The sequence below is a fragment of the Uranotaenia lowii genome, chromosome 1 (assembly GCF_029784155.1).
Source record: "Uranotaenia lowii strain MFRU-FL chromosome 1, ASM2978415v1, whole genome shotgun sequence".
In the NCBI taxonomy this organism is placed as follows: domain Eukaryota; kingdom Metazoa; phylum Arthropoda; class Insecta; order Diptera; family Culicidae; genus Uranotaenia; species Uranotaenia lowii.
In genome coordinates this window covers 120,756,875-120,778,808 of record NC_073691.1, presented here as the reverse complement: position 1 = coordinate 120,778,808, position 21,934 = coordinate 120,756,875, and the positions used below count along the sequence as shown (strand labels likewise).

Below are 21,934 nucleotides of genomic sequence, written 5' to 3'. Positions count from 1 at the left end.
AGATGGCTGAGATATAGTCGAACAAAAAAGGCGTGTTTTAAAGGGAGTGATCTCAAATTTATGGCTGGCAATGTATATGCATTTTTTCTTCCATTCTTGGTGGAATTGACAAGAGCAATAATTCTTTTAACCATTTTCAGGGTGTACTGAATTGTTTTCAAAAAATTCTGCTTCCACCTGAATAACAGTCCCAACCCCTCACTTTTCAACAAAATGCGGATTGGAATGCCCTTTTCTACAGCCAAAATATGCTAAATATTTGTTATTTGAAAAATATTAGCAGTTTCATGCTAAACAATGGTCACAAACGATTCAGAAGAAAAATATATCTTTTTTGACTCTAGGGATCAATTTCACTCATAACATAAATGTTGGAAAATTTTTTATTTAAAAAAAACGAGAGATGACTATTACTTTGAAAATCTGATCTAGTAGAGCTCATATTATACTTTAACGAATGACAAATTGGAATAAATATTTTTATAATAATTTTTTCTTATGTGTGGAACATTTTAAAGTGATAAAAAAGATCTCCCAATGACATTTGGTTAAACTTTCTAAACAAAGTTCAATAGCTCGAAAAATAAGGTTTTTAAAAATTGTTGTTGAAATAAGTCAAAACTTGGCGAAAAATGCTACAGCAAGCTTTCTTCAATTTTTGATTTCCCATAAATCTTCATGCAAAATGTAAGGGAAAATGTTAACAAAAAATTTAAAACTTTTTTCGCTCATTCCAAAAAAACTCGTTGTCTTTTGTAAAGTTTTCCTTGGTTTTAAATCTTCACTTCAATTAAGTTTTGATATTTTTGCAATGTTGCCAAAATTATTCATGATTTATAAGGAATTTTTCACCTTTTTTTTTATATTTAAATTTTAAAACTTCAAGGCGTCATAGGGTCGCTTTAGAGTTGTTCAATCAAAGTGAAATTTTTCACTGTTTATTATTTTAATAAACGGAACAAACGGACGCTAGTAAACAGATAGTACAGTTTTTTTTGTTTCGATTATAGTCGTTTTACCATCTTTATGGCATTCGCGACTTTATCAACGTTGCAGTTGGCGGATCGTTATTGAAAAACTTATCCGGTACAACTGTATTCGATGTTTACTCTTGGGCTCGAACTCGCGGACAACGGCTCAGGGGACAACAGATTTGCCAACTGAGCTATATCACAAGCCCATAGATAGTACAGTGTTTTTTAATAAATAATTTAGGAAAAGTTTATTTTATCTTTGTTAGATTATTTATTTGAGCTCAAAAAACTGTTTTAGAAAAACAATTATTATTACCTTTTTTGAAAAAAACTCGATTTTAACCCGGTTTATTCACATAGTTTGCGAAATCAGACAAAATCTCAAATTGAGTTTTAATATTTTTAATGTTTTACGTTCGAAAACAAAATTATTTAAACAAAAATTAACGATTATCTGGAAGCCTAAGATACGATTCAAATTATGCTGCTGTGCTTCGTTGAAAATTTAAACATTTTTTTACTCTTCATTTTTTTTGAAACCCCCTGGCAACTTTACTCTGATATATATATATATAAGAGGTCAAATCCTAATGTTTGAAGCATATATGAAAAAAAGAACTTTGGGAAAAGAGAGAATATTCAATTCTTCTTAAATTATTTGCTTATAGAACTATTCCATTTTAGAAATTTAAACTATTTTTTTCTTTTGTTAAGAATGGCGTAATCGTAAAAATGATGATTTCATTCAATCTTTAAACATTTTTTGAAATGCGAAACATAAAAATACTGCAGCTATTCAAATTTGAAAGTGACCATATCTAGCTCAACTTTTCAACTACAAAAAGGTGTTTATGCATTACATAAGTGATTTTAATTTAATGATTAATGGCATTTCGGTGAACTATACATTCTAATAGGAAGAATTTCAAATGAAAGTAATGAAAATTATAGACGGATAGATTAGATTAGGAAGCATGAAAGGTGTTGAAAATGAGCCAAGAGCGTGATTTGAGAAAACTTCTTGCCGCACAAGACCATTTGTCCCACATCGTATTACTGTCTAGAAGAAGCAAAGTCGATAGGCTGACTTTGCATTGATCTATACAATGATACATGGATGGATCGAAGCACGTGTTTTTCGTACCCCGATCGGACATTACATAAGTTTACATACCTTGAACGCCATCTTTCAATATCGGCAAAACAGTTTCTAAGTTTTGAAAAAAATTTAATAAATATATAACACAGAAAAAATAGTTTAGGATTATTCAACGTTTTTGAGTAAGCATGAATTTTTATCCATAGCTCTAATTGTAAAATTCAAAATATCTGTTTCAATACATTAAATACAACAAGAAGAAGTTATTATATGGAACGGATACTTAAGTTTCGAACGTTCAAAATCATTAAATTTTGAATGTCTGTTCGTGTTTCTCGATTTCCGACTCTTAAAGCCACTAAGATAGAACAAATGTTTTTTTCTTTATTTAAAAATATCCTAATTTTTTTTCCAAACAAGTCATAATTTCAATGTGATTTTCGCTTATTAGAATTAAAATAGTATTTGAAAACTTATAGGTAGGTAACTGTTAGTCAACGGTTATCTCCCGCCCAAGTAATCGAACCGTTGTTTTCGGAGCACAACAGATTATCTGAACAGGAATCAAATCATACCAGGAAAATGATTCAATGGATAATGCAATTTGCCCACTGTAAACAACGAGTTCCGCTTTGTAAAACCAATCACGCTTTTCCGGAAGACCCATAAAAACATCTCTGCAACTAATTAACTACCTCGCCAAAGCAATTAAAGTTCGATAATTATGTCCAAAATGTAATAAAACTTTTCCATTCCATCGCTCTCCCAAGTACGCTGCTGCTGCTGCTGCGAACTTCCGCAGCATCCTCGCCGGTAAAATTCTTGTTGAGCTGAATTGTTGGCGTTTTTCGCTCAGTTGGATGCTGTCGTTCGTTGCTATTATTGATGCTGCTGTTTGTATTTTCGCCGATGGTCATATTCGCAGAACCAGCCAACCTGAGAGCTGTTCTGTGGGTTTAATTTATATTTTAATGTTGATTCCCCACTGAATCTAATCAACGTCACGGCACCGTCGTCAGTCACCATCGCAACGCTTTCTATGGAGGCAAAACGAGTCATTCATCTCTCTTTTAACATTCAGTAAACGTTTTGATAAAATGGCACCAAAATCATAACTCTTGTTTGACGAATAAAGCTGCGAAAGACGCTCATTGAGTGGTTATGGCTAAAAAATATGTTCAATAGTAGTAAAATCTTAAACACCTTCTTCAGTAAAACACAATTGAAGAGTGTTAGTGGCGATCTTCAGATAATACAAAAATACATAAACTCTGAATTAAAAAAAAATGCCCGTATTACTTTTGATATCAATACGTTCATAACGAACAATTTTGAAGCTTATACAGCAGCAAAACTTCGTCTTTTTGTGCATCAGTTCATCCTTCCATCCAGTTTAGGATCAATTATTTGTCATATTGGGGTATAAAAGTGGACCATGGGGACTCTTAATATCTCTGCTGTGAGTTGAGATAGAAATCTCAATCCAACTATCATCGTCGTCGCTTTGCGTAAGAAAATATGTCTATATGTTGTTGACTTATGTTAGCAGCTTATACTTCCTACTCCGTACTGCTGAATATGACCCGAAGCAAACTTTTAAATCGTCATAGCTCTTTGAAAAAAATCGGAAAAATATGAAATTTGGAACATAATACTAAAATCACGAGAAACATAAGCTGTAGAAGAATCAACTTCCGGTGAGCACCGGAAGTACTCTTACCAATATGTAAAAAAACTTACACATTTGCCGTTCGGGTCAATATGACTCGAGACGGACATACCACCCTTGATGACAGATGTTAATCGATTTCCATGATTTTGGATTCATTGTTTATTGGAATTTATTTATTCTGATTTCTGAGTATATCAAATTTGAGTTGATGCAATTTTCCGAACGCCTGAATTCGGCTGCGAACGGAAAAAACCCGAAAAAGATTCCATCTCAAAACTCTTTATGATCAAATCGTTTTGGTTTATTGAAGTTATTTTATAATTTTAGAAATTGTGAAAAATAAACCTTTTCAAACGCATGTAAATATTAGGAGGCACAGTGTCAGCAGCTAACTGAAAAAAATGAAACCGATTTTTGAAACTAAAATTTTAGTTCTATTTAAATAGCATGATCATCATTTTCACTAAGTACACATAGTGTATCAACTATTACCACTTACCATACTAACTGGACACTCGATTTCGTTTTCTGGATAATTTTTCCAACAGTATTCAATCTGGATTCCAGAGTGCGCATCGATCGATTTGAAGAAATACTATCTCAGTTAGGAAATGCCACCCAACTTTAAAGTAAAAACAGGCAATTTCTACGATAAAATCGGGCTAAACAGGTCCATTTTTCCTACAAGGCATTTTTTGTCGAATTTTTCAGATTCACCACCTGCCGCCGATATTGCGAACCTACTCAATCTGACCAAAAAAAAGTTAGACAGAAAATGGTTGAATTTTTGTTCTAAGTGTCAAGTCAGTGTGGTCAGTGCTATTACTGTTGTTCGTTATATAGGAACTAAAACAAAAAAAATATAGTTTTCGTCTGCTGTGTTGTGAGCCTACTTGGTTGAAAGATTCAACTGAATCAAAGCAATCGAAAGATTCCTTTTATTTCAACCACGGTAGTTTTCGTGCCCGGCTGTTATGATGCACGCATTACTCATTTTATCATTATGATTTCTCAAAATTGTTCATCACAATTGTACACTTTTTATATCCCAGTGATAGATAAAAATCTCTACAATCGGTTGATAGGTTTTTAAAAAAAATGTGGCATCGTTTTCTGAATTTACTAAGATGTCGGAATCCAAACAAATTTTCAAACGTTTTGTAACAAGCGAGTCAACAACTTGCTAGGGAAGCTAGCCGCCTCAAGCTTGAAATTCTGGGACTGAGCGAAATCCGTTGGCCTAACACTGGAGAACACAAGACTCAGTGGAGAAGCGCAGACGTTGCATCTGACCATCACCTCTTCCTTGGCGAGATACGACTGAGAGTTGCGCGTGTTCAACGAAACATGAAGAAAGTGAAGTGTCGATACGACGTACGCCGGTTGGAAAATCCAGAGGTGAAAAGGACATACGTTGAACAGTTAGAATCCTAAGGCTCGGAACTGCCGACAGACGGAACAGTCGAAGAACAGTGGTGTGGAATCAAGAATGCCTTTATCACGACGAGCCATGGTACTCTCGGTAAAGTTTGTGGAAGACGAAGTGAATGAATGTTGGATGAAACTTGAAGGATGGTCGATGATCCGAGAAAGGCGAAAGTCCGAATTGAGCAGGCATGTACCGGGCCAGCCAAAGCAGCCGCCCGATTACGATATGCGGAGCGGAAAAAGGCAGTTAAACGAGCTTGTAGACGATACAAGAGAGCATGGACAAACTCCCTAGCTGAAGAGGGAGAAAAAGCCGCCGCCAATGGAGATATCCGATTACTTTATAACATTTCTCGCCGCCTCAGTGGTGAAACGACAGACTTAGCACTTCGAACAATTCTTCCGAGTCACGAATAGCGATGGCCAATAGAACCCGCAGCTCGAAACGCCAACAGTAAGCCGCATAAACGGCGTCAACTCGGAAGCGCCCTCACTGGCTGAAAAAGAAGCGGCAATAAAAAAAACATGAAATTCAACAAAGTAAATGGGATCGATTGCATCCCTGCTGAAATGCTGAATCAAATGTTGCACCGACTTTTCGCTGACATCTGGGATACTGCAACATTCCCGGTCGACTGGATGCAGAGTATCCTCGTAAAGGTCCCGAAGAAAGAAGACCTGACAGAGTGCGGTAACTGGCGAGGCATAACGTTGATCTGTACAACCCTCAAAGTACTCTGCAGAGTGATCCTGAACAGGATCCAGGAGAAAATCGACGCTACACTCCGACGGTAACAAGCTGGATTCTAATCCGGACGATCATGAGTGGATCACATCACAACGCTACGAATCATACTGGATCAAATCAACGAATTCCAGGACTCTCTTCTGCTGGTGTTCGTTGGTTTTGAAAAAACATTCGACCGACTTAACTATGAAAACATCTGGACGACTCTAATTCGAAGAGGAGTACAAGAGAAGCTAGTCCATCTCACCGAACCACAGTACTAGGTATTATCGTGCAAGGTCTTGCACGACGGTGTCTTGTCCGAACCAATCCCGATAACTGCTGGAGTGAGACAGGGATGTATCTTGTCACCGCTACTTTGTTCTAATTGTAATGGAAGAGATTCGACTGTGCACCGAACCGAGAATTGCCGTGCAACTAGTTGAGAAAGTGGAGCGCTTCCAGTATCTTGGTAGCCAGATAACGCCTGATGGTGGTACAAAGATAGACATCGAAATCCGGATCAGTAAGGCCCGATTTGCTTTTGCAAGTCTCCAAAACATTTGGCGGTCACGCCAGATCTCTCTACGAACGAAAATCCGAATCTGTGCGAAACTTGGTGCACATATGCGGTAACTGCAAGCATGTGTAAACCGCTGTCTGCGGAATATCATCTGCGCTTGGTGGCCTGGCAACTGGATCTCGAATGAGGAGCTACATCGCCGGTGTCATCAAAGGGTGCTAGAAATAGAGATTCGGGAACGTAAGTGGAGATGGATTGGGCACACGCTGCGGAAAAATGAAAACGAGATTTACAGAGAGGCGCTAGATTGGAATCCAGAAGGACATCGAAGAAGAGGCAGACCCAGAAGCTCGTGGCGGCGAAACCTAGCCGCTGAAATCCGAACTGTTGACGAGAATCTTGACTGGGACCAGATAAAGACGCTGGCTCCGGATCGTCAACAGTGGAGGTCTTTTTCCACGGCCCTATGCACCGGAGGATCGGCGCTGGAACATTAAGCAAGCACAGAGAAAGTAAGTAAGTAAGTAAGTCATTACCAAAAAAAACCCACAGAGTATGACGGCGTATTATATTATCAAGGAAAAGGGAATTGGAAACGAGAAACAATTTTTTGCTTTCCTACTGCCTGATTACATACACAAGCATAGCTACTTACAGTCGGTCTGCTTGGCCGTGGTCGTTTGCCGGTGGTTTGGAACCTTTGAAACAAGGACAAGTTTTTTTTTCTGCAGTTTTCCTAATGTTGCCTGGCACACACACGCATGGCATTGATCGAACGGATCAGTTCATTTGAGTATAGCCCCACTGCGAATCGCTAGAAATAATTGGGAAAATAATAAAAAATTACAAAAACTCATCGCACATATTCGAAAACTTTACGAATTAGTATAAATTTGGCATGATGATTAGGAATTGTATAAAGAACAAACCCTGAAATTTGGATTGTGATTAAAGAAAAAATTGAGAAATTAAACCAGTATAACCACCTGTGTACGAACAATTTATTGACATTATATTGAGAATTCATAGTTTTAAATTGAAAATTTCTTACGAACGGGTAAAAGTACACCCAAACTTAGGCTTACTCAAATCATGAGTCACGCATAAGATGTAAACGCAAGAGGCGATGATTCAATTTGAGACCTCCGGCATTAACCTTCCAGCGCAATCACACTGCGTATGACGGAAAAGGGAGGTTTCCTTTAGTGATACGCAATTGCGCTGGAAAGTTAATGCCGGCGGTCTCAAATTGAATCATCGCCGCATACGTTTACATCTTATGCCTTTGACGTTGAAATATTGAGAACTCATGATTTGAGTAAAAGCTGAATTTTGAGTGTACCCGTTCGTAAGAAATATTCAATTTAAAACTATGAATTTTTACACAGGTGCTTATACTGGTTTAACTTTTCCATCATCAAATCAATACCAAATTTTCAGGGATTTTTCTTTATGCAATGCCAATTATATTAATTTGAAAATTTTCGATAATGAACGATGAATTTTTGTATTTTTTTTATAATTTTCCCAATTTTTCCTAGCGATTCGCTGTTTTTGTAAATATACGTCTTTCTAAACATACAGATTACCTTCTCTTATACCGGCGCTAGATCCAACTAGAAAATTGGAAAAACCCAAAATCTATCGATATGTTTCGAATATATGGATTAAAGTTGACACTTAAAAATTCAGCTGTAAACTGTTAAAAATTTGATCGATATAATTTATATTATGAATAACTGCCGAATTTTGAAATTATCCATTTATGGGAAAGTATTCGATACATTTTGATAGTTTTGAATTTTCCAATTTTTCTGGTTGGATCTAGCGCCTCTATAAGACCAGGCCCACCAATGGTTGCTAAACCTCGAATCGAGTACATTCAGCAACATATCTATCAACCCATCATCGAACCAACAGCCGCTAACTTGATTCAAGAAATAGCATTCGAGCAGTAAGTTGTTACAGGATGCGTTTCTGTAGCAACCCGGTAGCAACGCAGCCGATCGTCGCTAACAGAAAATAAACAAACACAAATACCAACCTAGATGGCAAAAATGGGTGCGAAAGTCAGTAAGTAGATAAAAACGCAACCAATCAAAACATCTAAAATACCAACCGAAATAGCAATGCCCGGTGGGTTTGGTCTAAGACAAGGTAATTTTGATCTTGTCTGAATACAATGCTTAAAACAATCACCAAAACTAAAAAACACGTTTATATACATACGCAAGATTTCCGCAATAAATTTATATTCACCAGAAAGGCAATTTTATATTGTTTTTTTTTTTTGGTATTTTCAAGGTTGCAAAGTGAAAGTGCCTGTTTTTTTTCGTTTTATCCTTGTTCTGTTCCTATTATCTTTTCATATTACAGCATTGGAACAAATAATGTTTCATGGAAAAACAACTTATAGTTATTATTTTTTAAATTTAAAAATTTAAAATTTAAACTGGAAGATTCTTAATTCATCTTCGAGATCTCATCCTCAGAAGTTCTTAAAGTCTTTTAATCTTATAAAGTTTAATTTTCTAATCCAAGTTTTTTTTACCAAATTATGTTTCAATTTCATTTGTTCAGAAATCGACCTAAAAGTTTATCACCAAGTGCCAGTTCATTGCTTTAAGTGAAAATCCTTCAAGAACATATTCATTGGCTGAGCTTTAAATTTCCATCAGAGCGAGAAATGTGATACGTAAGGAAATTTAATTCATCTTTGCGTGATTCTATTTTTGAAACAATATGTTCCACAATGTTTACGGGGCTGGCTGGCAGGCTGGCTCCCTATCGGCTTTGCTCGGCAATTTGCTTCCTTATCCTCGTCAAACGAGGAAATGAAGTAAGAGCACAGACAAATTTGGTAGGACTAGCAGCAGCCCTTAGTTTGCAAAGTCATTTGCCTGGTGTGTTGCCAGAAAACTGGAGTTTCCAGTTTGAACTATGGACAGAAGTACCTGACTTATTAATTCGTGCAAAAGGAAATCACATAAGCAACATATTTTATACCCTCAAATTAATTGCAAATTTTATCGTATATATTCAGGGGTATTATAAGAAAACGACCAAATCTATTCATACATCTTTTATATAAAAAAAAACTAGCTGACCCGATAAACTTCGTTTTACCTTTAAATAAATAAATCATATTAATTGTTTTGTTTCATCTACATGTTCTCAACTGCATCGTGCTCGTGAATCGTTTTTTGATAAAATCGTAACAAAATTGTACGGGTTGAGTCCCATTTAATATTGATTTTGTATGGGGACCCCTTTCCATAAAAAGTGAGTTTCTTGAAACTATTATACAAACCATCTCTGACCCAAAAAACCCTCGAATACCAAATTTCACTTCATTCCGACCGACCGTTTATACGTGATGTTGTTACAAAGAAAACACCTCCATTTTTATATATAAGATACCTAAATTAAAAATTTTGTGTGAGAATCACTGGTTGAATAAAAAGAAGATCCGTAAAAAAATCCTTTACAATCAAGCCAATGAATTCAATTCCAATTTGATCACACTTCACTTTATTTAAGAACTTTAGATCCGAACCAGCTGGCATCCTTGTTCAGTGGTCTCTGTCATCGTTTGCTCTCAATTTGACAGAGTGTCTTCAGTGGGGGAAAATCTGCCCACTTTAAAACAGCTTCCCCCAATGAGTAAAATTTCACGCCCATATCCCGTGCCCTTGTTTGTCGTTTGAGCTTTAGACACGAAACGACACGGTGGCAGCTCATTTTGTCTCCTTCTTCACACTAAGCATCGCGTCGTCGCTTAAGGTAGGCAGGCAGCACGGGAAGGAAACATATTAAAATGCCATTAAATTCACATCGAAAAAATATGATGCCATTATATTTTTCGTGGAGCAATTTATCTCGCTTAAGCTGATTTCATTCAATTTCGCATTCAAACTGGTTCTGCTTTGGATGCCTACGTTAAACAAACGGCGAAGATCCCGGGAGTATTCCGGGTTGAAACATTTGCGTCCCGTGGAGACATCTGAGAGAAATAACGACGCACCATCAGGATGCAGGAGACAGTTTGACGATTTGTTTCTAGTCCTATGGAGGACGCCATCCGTTTCTGTGACGGGGATGAATTGTTTGCAGAGTGTAGCGATGAGCTGACTGCTTTCAAACTTGGCTAAGAATGATAATCCGTACTGAATTTTCAGATGCCACCTTAAGAGCAATTGGATGTCGTTTAGAGAGTGCCTTAACTTTGCTGTGGGGATTCAATGCTTGAGAAGCCTTTAGTGATTAAATAATTGAAGTTCAATTACCGCGGGGCAGGTTTAGTAGTAAAAATCATTTATATAACAATGACTTGTTTATATAGCACTATTAATGATGACAAACATTGTGACGTTAAATCCTAGAAGATCCTTAAATTTCAAATAGAAAATTTCCAGAAATTCAAAACCGTCTCACAACGAGTGAAAAATAATGAGTGTTTGGAATAAATTTGAACAACATATGAATCTCAAACCAAAGCTCTAAATGTCAAACAGAAAAAAGGAACAACAAAAACACACTTAGAATTTCTAAAGTTTGAGCTGCTATATTATATTATTTTGAAATTTTGAAAAAAGAAATAACAATTTTCACAATTTGAGTGCTGGATATGTTACGATTTTTTTAGGTTTGAATTTTTCTAGAGGTTCAAAATTTTGGTTTTCTAAAGCTACCACTTTCTTATTACTGTTTAGTCATAAGATATTTTTACGAGTGTATTCTGTATTGTTTTCAGTTCAGCTTATTTTAAATCTATAGGACAACTCTATCTGTATCTACTACTGCAAGATAGTAGGCTCTTGATGAACAAACAAATAATACGTGATAAAAAGTTTTTCAAATTAAAATAACCCTTTCGCTCGTTTTCAACACCTTTCATCTAATTTATTTTTAAATAAATCATTCTTTATATGAAAATAGCCATCTTTCACTTAAGAGTTGTATTTTTGGTCGCACAGCAACGTGATTGTGATGATAAGAACCGTAGATTTGATTGCTCCATTCTACTCGCAGAGCATCATCCGGGTACAACAATGACCGCATCCGTCAGCAGAAAACCGTCCTATACCCGGGCTGACGAGTTCAACCGATCATAATTCTACTTACATCGTGAGACCATGTAATTCGGTGCTCCCTCGGATTTGCCTTAATGTGACACTCGAAGTAGACGTCGTCCCCTTCCTTGATGTCATCCGGATTAAGCGTTGATCCCAGGGACAGCGTCACTTGGGGCGGATCTGGTCGGGTGGAAAATCGGAAACAGCAAGCCGCAGAATGTTGGTGGACAAGTGGAAGAAAAACAATGAAATAAAATGGTATTAGCATTGAAGAAAAACACGCTTCCGTTCATATTCTTCTGACAAAATTCAGTATTTTGATGATGAAATCTCACAAAATTTTAATAATAACACAAGTTTTCAGTACCGTAAACTGGGGGAACTTTGATCACTTTTTTCATTAATTTTTGAATATTTTGGAAGGGGTTGCTTTTTTGTAATACCTAAAATTTAAAAAACACCCGATTTAATACACTTGACAGTGGATTGTAGCCTTTCTTACAGCCTGTCAATTATCACAAAATTCATTATGATTAATGAATTTCATAGCAGTAAATCCAAAAAGAATTTAGGAAATAATAATTTGAAGTTTTTAATAGGATAAAAGTATTTTTATATAATCATAATTTTCATATCAATAACATTATTTGCAACTAATTGGAGATTTTGGAATGACAAGATTCTGGAATATCTTGTATGATATCGTTTCTATGACATTATAATCTAACTCAATTTACTTCTTTTCGAGTTATAGCATATGGTAACTTCAAAATGGAATGGGTATAATAATTAAGAATACAATTTGAAAATGATGCCTGACCATGTATTTCAAATAATCCAACCTCTCAAGTAATGGAAACAAATACATAGATAAAACTATTGGATAAAATTTCAATTGCTAGAGTAAAATACGATTCCGAAACTTAGTAAATCGGTAGAATAAATTTTGAAAATCAATAATTTTGAAAATATTGATATCGCAATATTTTTAATTTTGTAAGTTTACCATTTTTTTTAATCGCCAAATTTTTCAATTTTGTCAAATATGTCACTATTGTCAGTTTTGTCAATTTTGTCAGTTTTGTCAATTCAGTGAATTTTGTCGATTTTATCATTGTCAATTTGGTCAATTTTAACAATTTTTTTCAATTTTCTTCGCTTTTGTCAATTTGTCAATCTCGTCAATTTTGTCCATTTGGTCAATTGAGTCAATTGTGTCAATTTTGCTAGTTTAATCAATCTTGACAATTTATGAATTTTGTGGATATAGTGAATTTTGTTGTCTTAGTCAATTTTGTCAATCCTGTCAGTACTATCAATTTTGTCAATTTTGTCAATTTTGTCAGTTTTGTCAATTTTGTCAATTTTGTCGTTTTTGTCATCGTCAATTTTGCCAATTTTCTTGATTTTGTCAATTTTATAAATTTTGTCAATTTTCATGATTTTGTCAACCTTGTCAATGTTGCCATTTTTGTCAAATCAATGAATTATGTCAAGTCAGTCAAGTTTGTCAATTTCGTCAATTTGGTCTATTTTGTCAATTTTTTTTCAATTTTGTCAATTTTGTCGATTTTGTCATTTTTGTATTTGGTCAACCTGGCCAAAATGGTTAATTCGGATAGTTTTTTCTGTTTCTTCAATTAAACTTTGTCAATTATTATTATTAGCTTTTTAGCTTTATATGCATGTTCCAAAAAAAAATCTCAAACGCTTCAAACTCTTCTATGGAGGGCTTGGTGGCGCTACTGTTTGGTTGTTATTTTCCATTTTTGCTAGACAACAACCCCAACAACAACAACGCAACAATTGCACAGGTTTTTCGATGCGAACGAAAAGTTTATCGCGCAACGTTAAATCTAAAGAGAGGAAGAGAAAAGGGAACAAAAAAACTATCCCGAGAGCTTAAAGCTCGATAGGATTCAGTAGCATTTGTCTTATTGGATTCAATTTGCTTCCACGGGCGAAATTCTCTCCTGTCGTTCGTGCTTAGAAAAAGCTCCCTGAGCACGAATGGCCTGTGGTGTACGTGAATCGTCCGCGTCCCCCCGTGTCGTTTTCCCCTTTTCAGAGCAATCTGTGCTTGAGAATCTATCGTTGGGCGAAGGACGGGACCCATCACTATAGAAATAAGCGTTGTGAGGGTCTAGTCCTTAGGCCTGAGTCATATGATTTCGGGTTGGGCCTTCTTGGGAAGAATGACCGTTGTGTTAAATTCCCGGAAAAAAAAAAAAAAAAAAGAAAAAAAAAATATGATTTCGGGGTTGTGCCTCATGGTGCAATCCCCTATGAATTTTAATTGTGATTATTCAATTCTAGTAGTAATTTAGGAATTTGGATGTGTAATTATGATGTACATTTTCACCATTTCTTAAGCGGACCATGTATTTCATACATAGCCTTTACAATTTCGATGAATACGCGACAATACAAAATTATATGCACGCCCCCACACGATACAAACATATTACACGCTAACACAAACGATTGCTGACGAAAAAAGCAACAACAACAAAAAACCAACTTCACCCCGACTGGGAGAATGGGTTGTACCTACAAAATATTTCGATCCCGACCGATTTTACTCAAACAAATCGTGTTGACAACGATCAAATTTCATTGAATTTCAACGCATTTGTACAAATGTTGCGTAATGTGTGGCCCTGCTGTGGCCCGCCTAACAATAGGCATCAAGAATAAATAGTTATTTAACAAATGAACCTAACCAAAACGCGATTTCTCTTAGTCAAATATGGTATTATCGTCCTTCAGAAAAACCGGTTGAGTTTTCAATGTTTTAATTTTGAAAGCTGGAGGCAGGTCGAATAATTTTTCAGATTTCGCACTGATTGTTTTTCAATCTCTTGAAAATCCTGATTAAAAGAAAATTTAACAATGTTTTGAAAAGTCATCTTCCTATCTAGGTTCAAATAATAAATTTCACCTAAAATGTATACATGTTCAATAGTGACATAATTTTTCAAGTCTGCATTCAATTTGATAAGGTTTTTTATTGTGACTTGTTTAAAAATACTGCAACAATAAATTTGAAATTTGTCGATTTTGTCAGTTTTATCAATTTTGTCAATCTTGTCAATTTTGTCAAGAAGTGAATTTTGTCGAATATGTCATTGTCAATTTTGCCAATTTTCTTGATTTTGTCAATTATGTAATTTTTTTTCGATTTTGTGTAAGAATCAAAGATAATCAGGAGGCCACGAGTTTGTTTTTGATAATCCGATCAGATACTTTCCAGATGTCAATCAATAAACAATTTGATTGATTTTGTCAATTAAGTCAATTTTGTCAATTTTGCCAGTTTCATCAATCTTGTCAATTTTGTAAATTTTGTGGATTTTTTCAATTTTCATGATTTGGTCAATTTTGTCAATTATGTAAATTTTGTCAATTTTGTCCATTTTTTCAATTTGATCAATTTTGTCAGTTTTATCAATTCTGTTCATTTTGTCAATCTAGTCAAATTTGTCAGTTTTATCAATTTTGTCAATTAAGTGTATTTGTCGATTTTGTCATTGTCAATATCAATTGTCGATTATGTCATTTTTTTCAAATTTGTCAATGTTGTAAATTTTGACAGCTTTGCCAATTTTGTCAATTAAGTGCATTTCGTCGATTTTGTCATTTTCAATTTGGCCAATTTTCTCAATTTTGTCAATTTTCTTCGATTCTGTCAAGTTTGTCAATTTTGTCGATTTGTCAATCTTGTAAATTTGGTCAATTGGGTCAATTTTGTAAATTTCGCCAGTCAATTTTGTCAATCTTTTCAATTTTGTCAATTTTGTAAATATAGTGAATTTTGTCGATTTTGTCTTTGTCAACTTTGTGAATTTTGACAATTTTGTCAATTTTGCCGATTTTTGTCAGTTTTATCAATCTTGTCAATTTTGTCAATTTCGTGAATTTTGTCGATTTTGTCATCGTTAATTTAGTATATTTTTTTCAATTTTGTCAGTTTTATCAATCTTGTCAATTTTGTCAATTCAGTGAATTTTGTCTATTTTGTCATCTTCAATTTTGTCAATTCTGCCAATTTTCTCGATTTTGTCAATTTTATAAATATTATCAATTTTTATTTTTTTTTCAGTTAAGTGAATTTTGTCAAATCAATGAATTAAGCCAAGTTTGTCAATTTCGTTAATTTGGTCAATTTTTTTCAATTTTGTCAATTTTGTCGATTTTTGTCAGTTTTATCAATCTTGTCAATTTTGTCAATTTAGTGAATTTTGTCGATTTTGTCATCGTTAATTTAGTCATTTTTTTTCAATTTTGTCGATTTTGTCAGTTTTATCAATCTTGTCAATTTTTTCAATTTAATGAATTTTGTCGATTTTGTCATCTCTTTTGTCAATTTTGTTATTTTTGTCAATTTTGTCAATTTTTTCAATTTTGTTAATTTTGTCCGTTTTTTCAATCTTGTCAGTTTTGTCAATTCAGTGAATTTTGTCATCGTCAATTTGATCAATTCTGCCAATTTTCTCGGTTTTGTCAATTTTATAAATTTTATCTATTTTATGATTTTTTCAACTAAGAGAATTTTGTCAAATCAATGAATTATGTCAAGTTTGTTAGTTTCGTCAATTTAGTGAAATTGGTCTATTTAATCATTTTTTTTTTTAATTTTGTCAATTTAGTCGATTTTGTCATTTTTGTATTTGGTCAACCTGGCGAAAATGGTACGGTTTTTAGAAGTGACATTACCTTTGAGTTTTCTCTATAACAGGACCACTATAATTTAGACAACCATCAAAAAAACGTTCTTACGTTCAGAAATGGTGATAGAATACAACAACAAAAACAAAAATTTTAAAAAAAATTTATAAAGTACTCAAAAATTACAAAAAGATGAAAATTTTAAAAAAATCAAAAACAAATACAAAAAAAAGACTAAAAATGTCAGAATCATCTTTATAATGATAAAGAATGACGAAAACAGAAAAAATGACAAAAAAAACAAAGATTATAAACAAAACAAAAGTATTGCAAAATGCAACAAACACTCGAGAAAAAAAAACTTTATAAAAATCTAAAAATGGTCGGAAATTGACTTAAAATAACGTTAAAGATGATAAAAATAGTTATTTTGTAAAAATAAGAGAAAAAAGTTTCAGAAAAAAACCGTTCGATTTTGGCAACATTCGATTTTGGCAACACAAAATGTTCGGGCATGTTGCCAAAAACGAACGGGGTCTGTATATGCATGTTCCAAAAAAAAATCCCAAATGCTTCACATTCTACTATGGAGGGCTTGGTGGCGCTACTGTTTGGTTGTCATCTTCCATTGGCTTCAGCAAGTGAAAGTTCAGATTGACCTCCAAGCCGTCATCGTTTTTCTCTAGACACCAACCCCAACAACAACAATGCAACGTTAGATCTGAAGAGAGGAAGAGAAAAGGGAACAAAAAAACAAGCCCGAGAGCTTAAAGCTCGAGAGGATTCAGTAGCATTTATCTTATTGGATTTAATTTGCTTCCACGGGCGAAATACTCTCCTCTCGTTGCTGCTTAAGAAAAAGCTTCGTAAGCACGAACGGCACGTGAGAAGATGAGAGGATGTGCATACATCGTCCGCGTACCCGTGTTGTTTCCCCTTCTCAGAGCAATCTGTGCTTGAATATAACGTTGGTTGAAGTCTCGAAGTTACTATCGCTTTCGTACCATGCAGTGTGGGCACGACGTACTCATCAACGACTGCATTTATTCCGGGGTCGTACTCCTTGGTGAAAACCAGTTTATGTTTAATGATTCGGAGCTTTGGTTCCGAAATTTTTTGGAAAGGTTCGGGTGCAAACTTAACCATTAAATTAAAAATTTAACGATTGGTCGGGAAAATTTTAGTTGTTGTTTCCTCCCACACGGTTTCCGTCACGATGACATTAAACCTGCGTGGGAGTGAAGCCTGTCTGTTCTCCCTTCCACACATCGACAGATCCATACTTTAAGATAGCAAGCGCGTGTCTATGACGTCACGTATAATTTGACGTCATATATACGATAATCCTGATTTTAGTGATTGCTGGTTGTGGCTAGCAAGCCAAATTGACACGTTTTTGGAGTGATGATTTTTCATATTTACTATGAAAAAAAAATTTTCAAACTATTTTGTATTTTTTTCTTTCTTTTATAGGTTGAAGAAGAAAAAAAATCAAATTTTTCAAGATAAAAATCATTTTTATTGTACTGCTCAGTTTCACAAAAACGTCGAGAACAAAATTTACAAAAATTCACACAAATACACACAAATACACAGACATCATCAGAACTCGTCGAGCTGTTTCGATAGGTACCTATAAAGGTATATCTAAGATCCATAATTAATGATCTCCCAAATCGACCGATAACTATACCTTTCTGTAAGAAAGGCAATAAAAAACGCCTACTGAGGTGAGGAGTATAAACATGGTCATTGATTGCAGTTAATTCAAACGACATTGGTGGTTATAATTAAATGATTGTTACAAAATCAGATTTCGAGTTTCGGGGTAACTTTGATCATTATGGTTTTTACGTACCTCAACATTTTCAAAATTATTGTTATGGTGTCATTTAGCACAGAAGGCATAACCATTAATAATAGTAATTTTTTTAGGACTAAACTGATTTTTTCAACGTTTTTTTTTCAAAAACATTTAGTTATAATCAAAAGATGAACGATGTTTCTGCATACATCTAAGGGTAGAAATTAAAAACATTTCTCAATTTTTTTGGCTTCAAAAATAAATTAAATTCCTTAGGTCCTCGCACAGTTTCGATGTTCTTATTTTCTTCAAATTGAACCATTGGTTAGGATTTTAGTCATTTTAATATACTTTTCATGTAAAACACCGTTTTTTTTCAATATCCAAAAATTATAATTAAATCCAAAAATTGAAATTTGTAAGCGAATCATGCGTCACAAAATAGCCTCATTAACGGACATCACATCTGAAGGATTATGACGTCATCACCAAGCCAAAATAAAAAATAAGAGAAAAAAACACGGAAGCCCCGCCTTTTCGTGGATTTTGATTTTTCCTGCCTATTTACTTAAGGTATAAAAGAAAGGGCTCGTAGGTCGACTCATTCTCTGTTCGCCGTCGAACTGAACAGACGTTGCTGCGCATCGATCTGAGTTTGGACCTCACCAAAGGTAATCCAACTGAGATATCGATTTGCAGTAGGAGTTCAGTGGCACCGTGGACCAGTTGCAGAGACAGCGAGCAGCGATGACGGCCAGCGGCGTAGGCGATCAGTGGCAGAGGGCTTCAGTGGCGATGGGCTCCAATGGCAGGGAGTCTTTCGTATTCTGCATGTCATCGCCTGTCGCGTTGTCGGATTATGTCACATGGTCCGATTGTGTTGCTTGGTCTGATTATGTCACATGGTCCGATTATGTAGCTTGGTCTGATTATGTCACATTGTCGAATTATGTTGCTTGGTCGAGTTATGTCACATAGTCGATTATGTCACATGGTCGGATTATGTTACATGATATTATTATATTGCATGGTCAGATTATGTCACATGGTCGGATAATGTTGCATGGTCAATTATGTCACATGGTCGGATTAGGTTTCGTGGTCGGATTATGTCACATAGTCAATTATTTCACATGGTCGGATTATGTTGCATTGTCAGATTATGTCACGTGACCGGGTCATGTTGCGTGGTCAGATTATGTCACATGGTTGAATATGTTAGATGGTCGGATTATGTTGCATAGTCGTTTGTGTCACGTGGTCTGATAATGTTGCATGGTCGGGTTATGTCACAAAGTCAGAATATGTCATCACATAGTCAGATTATGTCGCAAGATCAAGTTATGTCTCATGGTCAGATTATGTCACATGGTCGTATTATGTTGCATGGTCGATTATGTCACATGGTTGGATTTGATTGCTTGGTCGGATTGAGTCACATGGTCGATTATGAAACATGGTCGGATAATGTTGCATGATCAGATTATGTCACATGGTCAGATTGTGTGTTAGGCTCACATTATGTTGCACTCAGATTGTTGAATTCTGTTATATGGTAGAAATTTGTCAAAAAGTCAGATATTGTCATTTTGACACTGTAACATGTTGATCTTGACGAAGTAGATCATAAGCTCACCTATTCTATGCAATTCTATACAAGCTATACATTGACAAGAAAAAATGCGTAATTCTACGTTTAGTGGTTGAAGCTAAATTACTACCTCCTCAAGTTTTTATCAAAAACTGAACATAATGATTTTAATTTGATGAGTCTGTGTTCCGACCACGGCGCACGAGCTTGATGACGGAGTTTACTAAAACCGGCATAAATCCAAAACCATTTACTTACTTTTTGCGGAGAATGTTTCAAATTTTTTTTATCTAATAATACATACCTATTAAAACTGTCTAACAAGCAGTTGTCAAAAGGTACAGCAAAGAGAAGTTTAAAAACTTGGAAATAGACCTATTTCACGAAAAATTATAATTTTGGTAGCTTCAGAAATCCTTGGTACATGTGTTTTTCGATCTAAAAAATTATTGGCAGCTGGGTCTAAATAAGAACCATTCTGTATTGTTTAAAAAAATCATTAGCTATATAGGAAAGATGAAACACAAACCCCGCCAAAAGGCGGAGTTAAATATTGGCTTTTTATATAAGTTTAAATATCTCGGTGCATTGTGATACAATTTTACCTATAATTATATAAAAATACAGCCTTTAGCCAGTCTTAATTTTTTTTTAAATTTATTGAATAGTGATAGAAGTGTGTAAAAACCGCAATCGAAAAGGTATTGGAAGTCAAGTTCCTTAGCCTGTAATTATGCAATTTTTAAATTTGTCAAAAAAAAATGTCCTTGAATTTTTCAGCGAATTTTTTTTTTGGGTATCAGCGTTACGGTAGAACCTCGCTTATCCAAGCAACCGGGTCCATATAAGATCTCCATCTTTACTGAGATAAGCGCCCGGATGATATGCATAGCCGGAGGAAAAAGAGGTAATTTCAACTTTAAGTTTTTTTTTTAAATGTACGAAAATGAAAATTTCACAATGACCTCATGACTCTTTGAACTCTTTAAACGCCCCGAATTTTCCTCGGAATCTCTCAACGCCTCCAGGGCCACTTTGAAAATCACTGAACTGATCCGAGCTTATATCGATTAACTTTGAGTGTTGGCGCCAAGTCAGATAACGAGGATGCCTGGTTCTAATGTATTTTATCTACCTCAATGTTGCGTAGGTATAACCTGATAAAATAACCAAATCGAAATCAGATTCAACTAAACAATATATATCCACAATCTTCGTGGCTCCACACTTACACATAACATTCATGATCACCGAATCTTCCAGCACCGAGTTCTGCAACCTTGGATTGGAACCCTCACACTTAAGGATAGTTCCATCGTCTTCCGGCTGGGGGCGAAAGGTTAACGTTGACGTCACCAGTGAACCGTTGGAGGTGATTTTATCCTGTAAAAAGCAAAAACAGTCTGAGTGTGGGGGGATGAATGCAATAGGTGTAATTTAGTTTGGGGTTAATTGCTTTGGTGTTAGACAGGATAAAATAAAGGGAAGGAGGGAAGAGAGAAACTAATAAACATTTGATAACCTACTTCTCCTTTGTCGAAGGGTCGGTTGTTCTGCATCCATGAGATCTTGGTATTTGGCACTGATCCTTCCACTTCACAAGATAAGCTGTACTCCTGCTCTGATATTAATTGCTTGGGTTTTGACGACAGAGCCGTTGATACCGGTTTTACTGTTTGAGAGGTGGTGCATGTAACGAAAGTAAGCAAAGGGTTAAAAGGTTAGAGAGAATATGCATTACAAAATCACTTCCCAAGAGTGGGTTTTTGTGTTTCCATTATGATATGTAGTCGTAGATTGAATATCGAGTACCATAAAGGGATTTGTTTAGAATTTGTTTTATTGATTTTATGCCTTTGTTTGGCTGCCACAACACACCAGTGAGAGAAATGTTGATTTCCCAGGAGCTGAACCACACTGCACATTTCACACAAATATTTCAAACGTTTATTCAATCATCCTGACGGATTGGAAAGAAGGAAAACAGAAAGGTATAGTGTCGACAGTCTTATCGTCTGAAGTTGCCTAGTATCCATGTGTAGCTTTTGTGTGGATGTCGGTGAATCAACGAACATGCCCTGTGGTCAAAGGTTCTCGTTTCCCAAGAAGAAGAAGAAGAAGCGAGATGGATATATGGCAAAGGTTGAATTGCAGCCCGTGGAATGTATGGGGGACATTGTTGCAATGCCGATGTCCATCCATCTGACGAAGGTAGGTATTCCCAAAAGCATTCAATGGAATCGCATAGAGATTGTAGCCGATGAAAGAACTTGATCGACATCACTTATGGCATAGTGTGGGACCATTATCGTTCACCGACACCGACCGAGTGCATTGATTACAACAACTAGTTTACACTCTCCTACTTTCTAC

The 21,934-nt window shown here is 35.3% G+C and overlaps 1 protein-coding gene across 1 annotated transcript in view; it reads right to left on the bottom strand.

The window, feature by feature from the left end:
* LOC129737866 (hemicentin-2-like) overlaps positions 1–21,934 on the bottom strand; it is an 811,499-nt gene that overhangs the window by 6,758 nt on the left and 782,807 nt on the right. The window contains exons 8-10 of the mRNA XM_055729030.1: positions 21,088–21,233; positions 20,794–20,944; positions 11,548–11,678 (exon numbers count right to left, since the gene is read on the bottom strand). Coding sequence (XP_055585005.1) covers positions 11,548–11,678; positions 20,794–20,944; positions 21,088–21,233 — 428 coding nt within the window. The remainder of the gene's footprint in view (positions 1–11,547; positions 11,679–20,793; positions 20,945–21,087; positions 21,234–21,934) is intronic.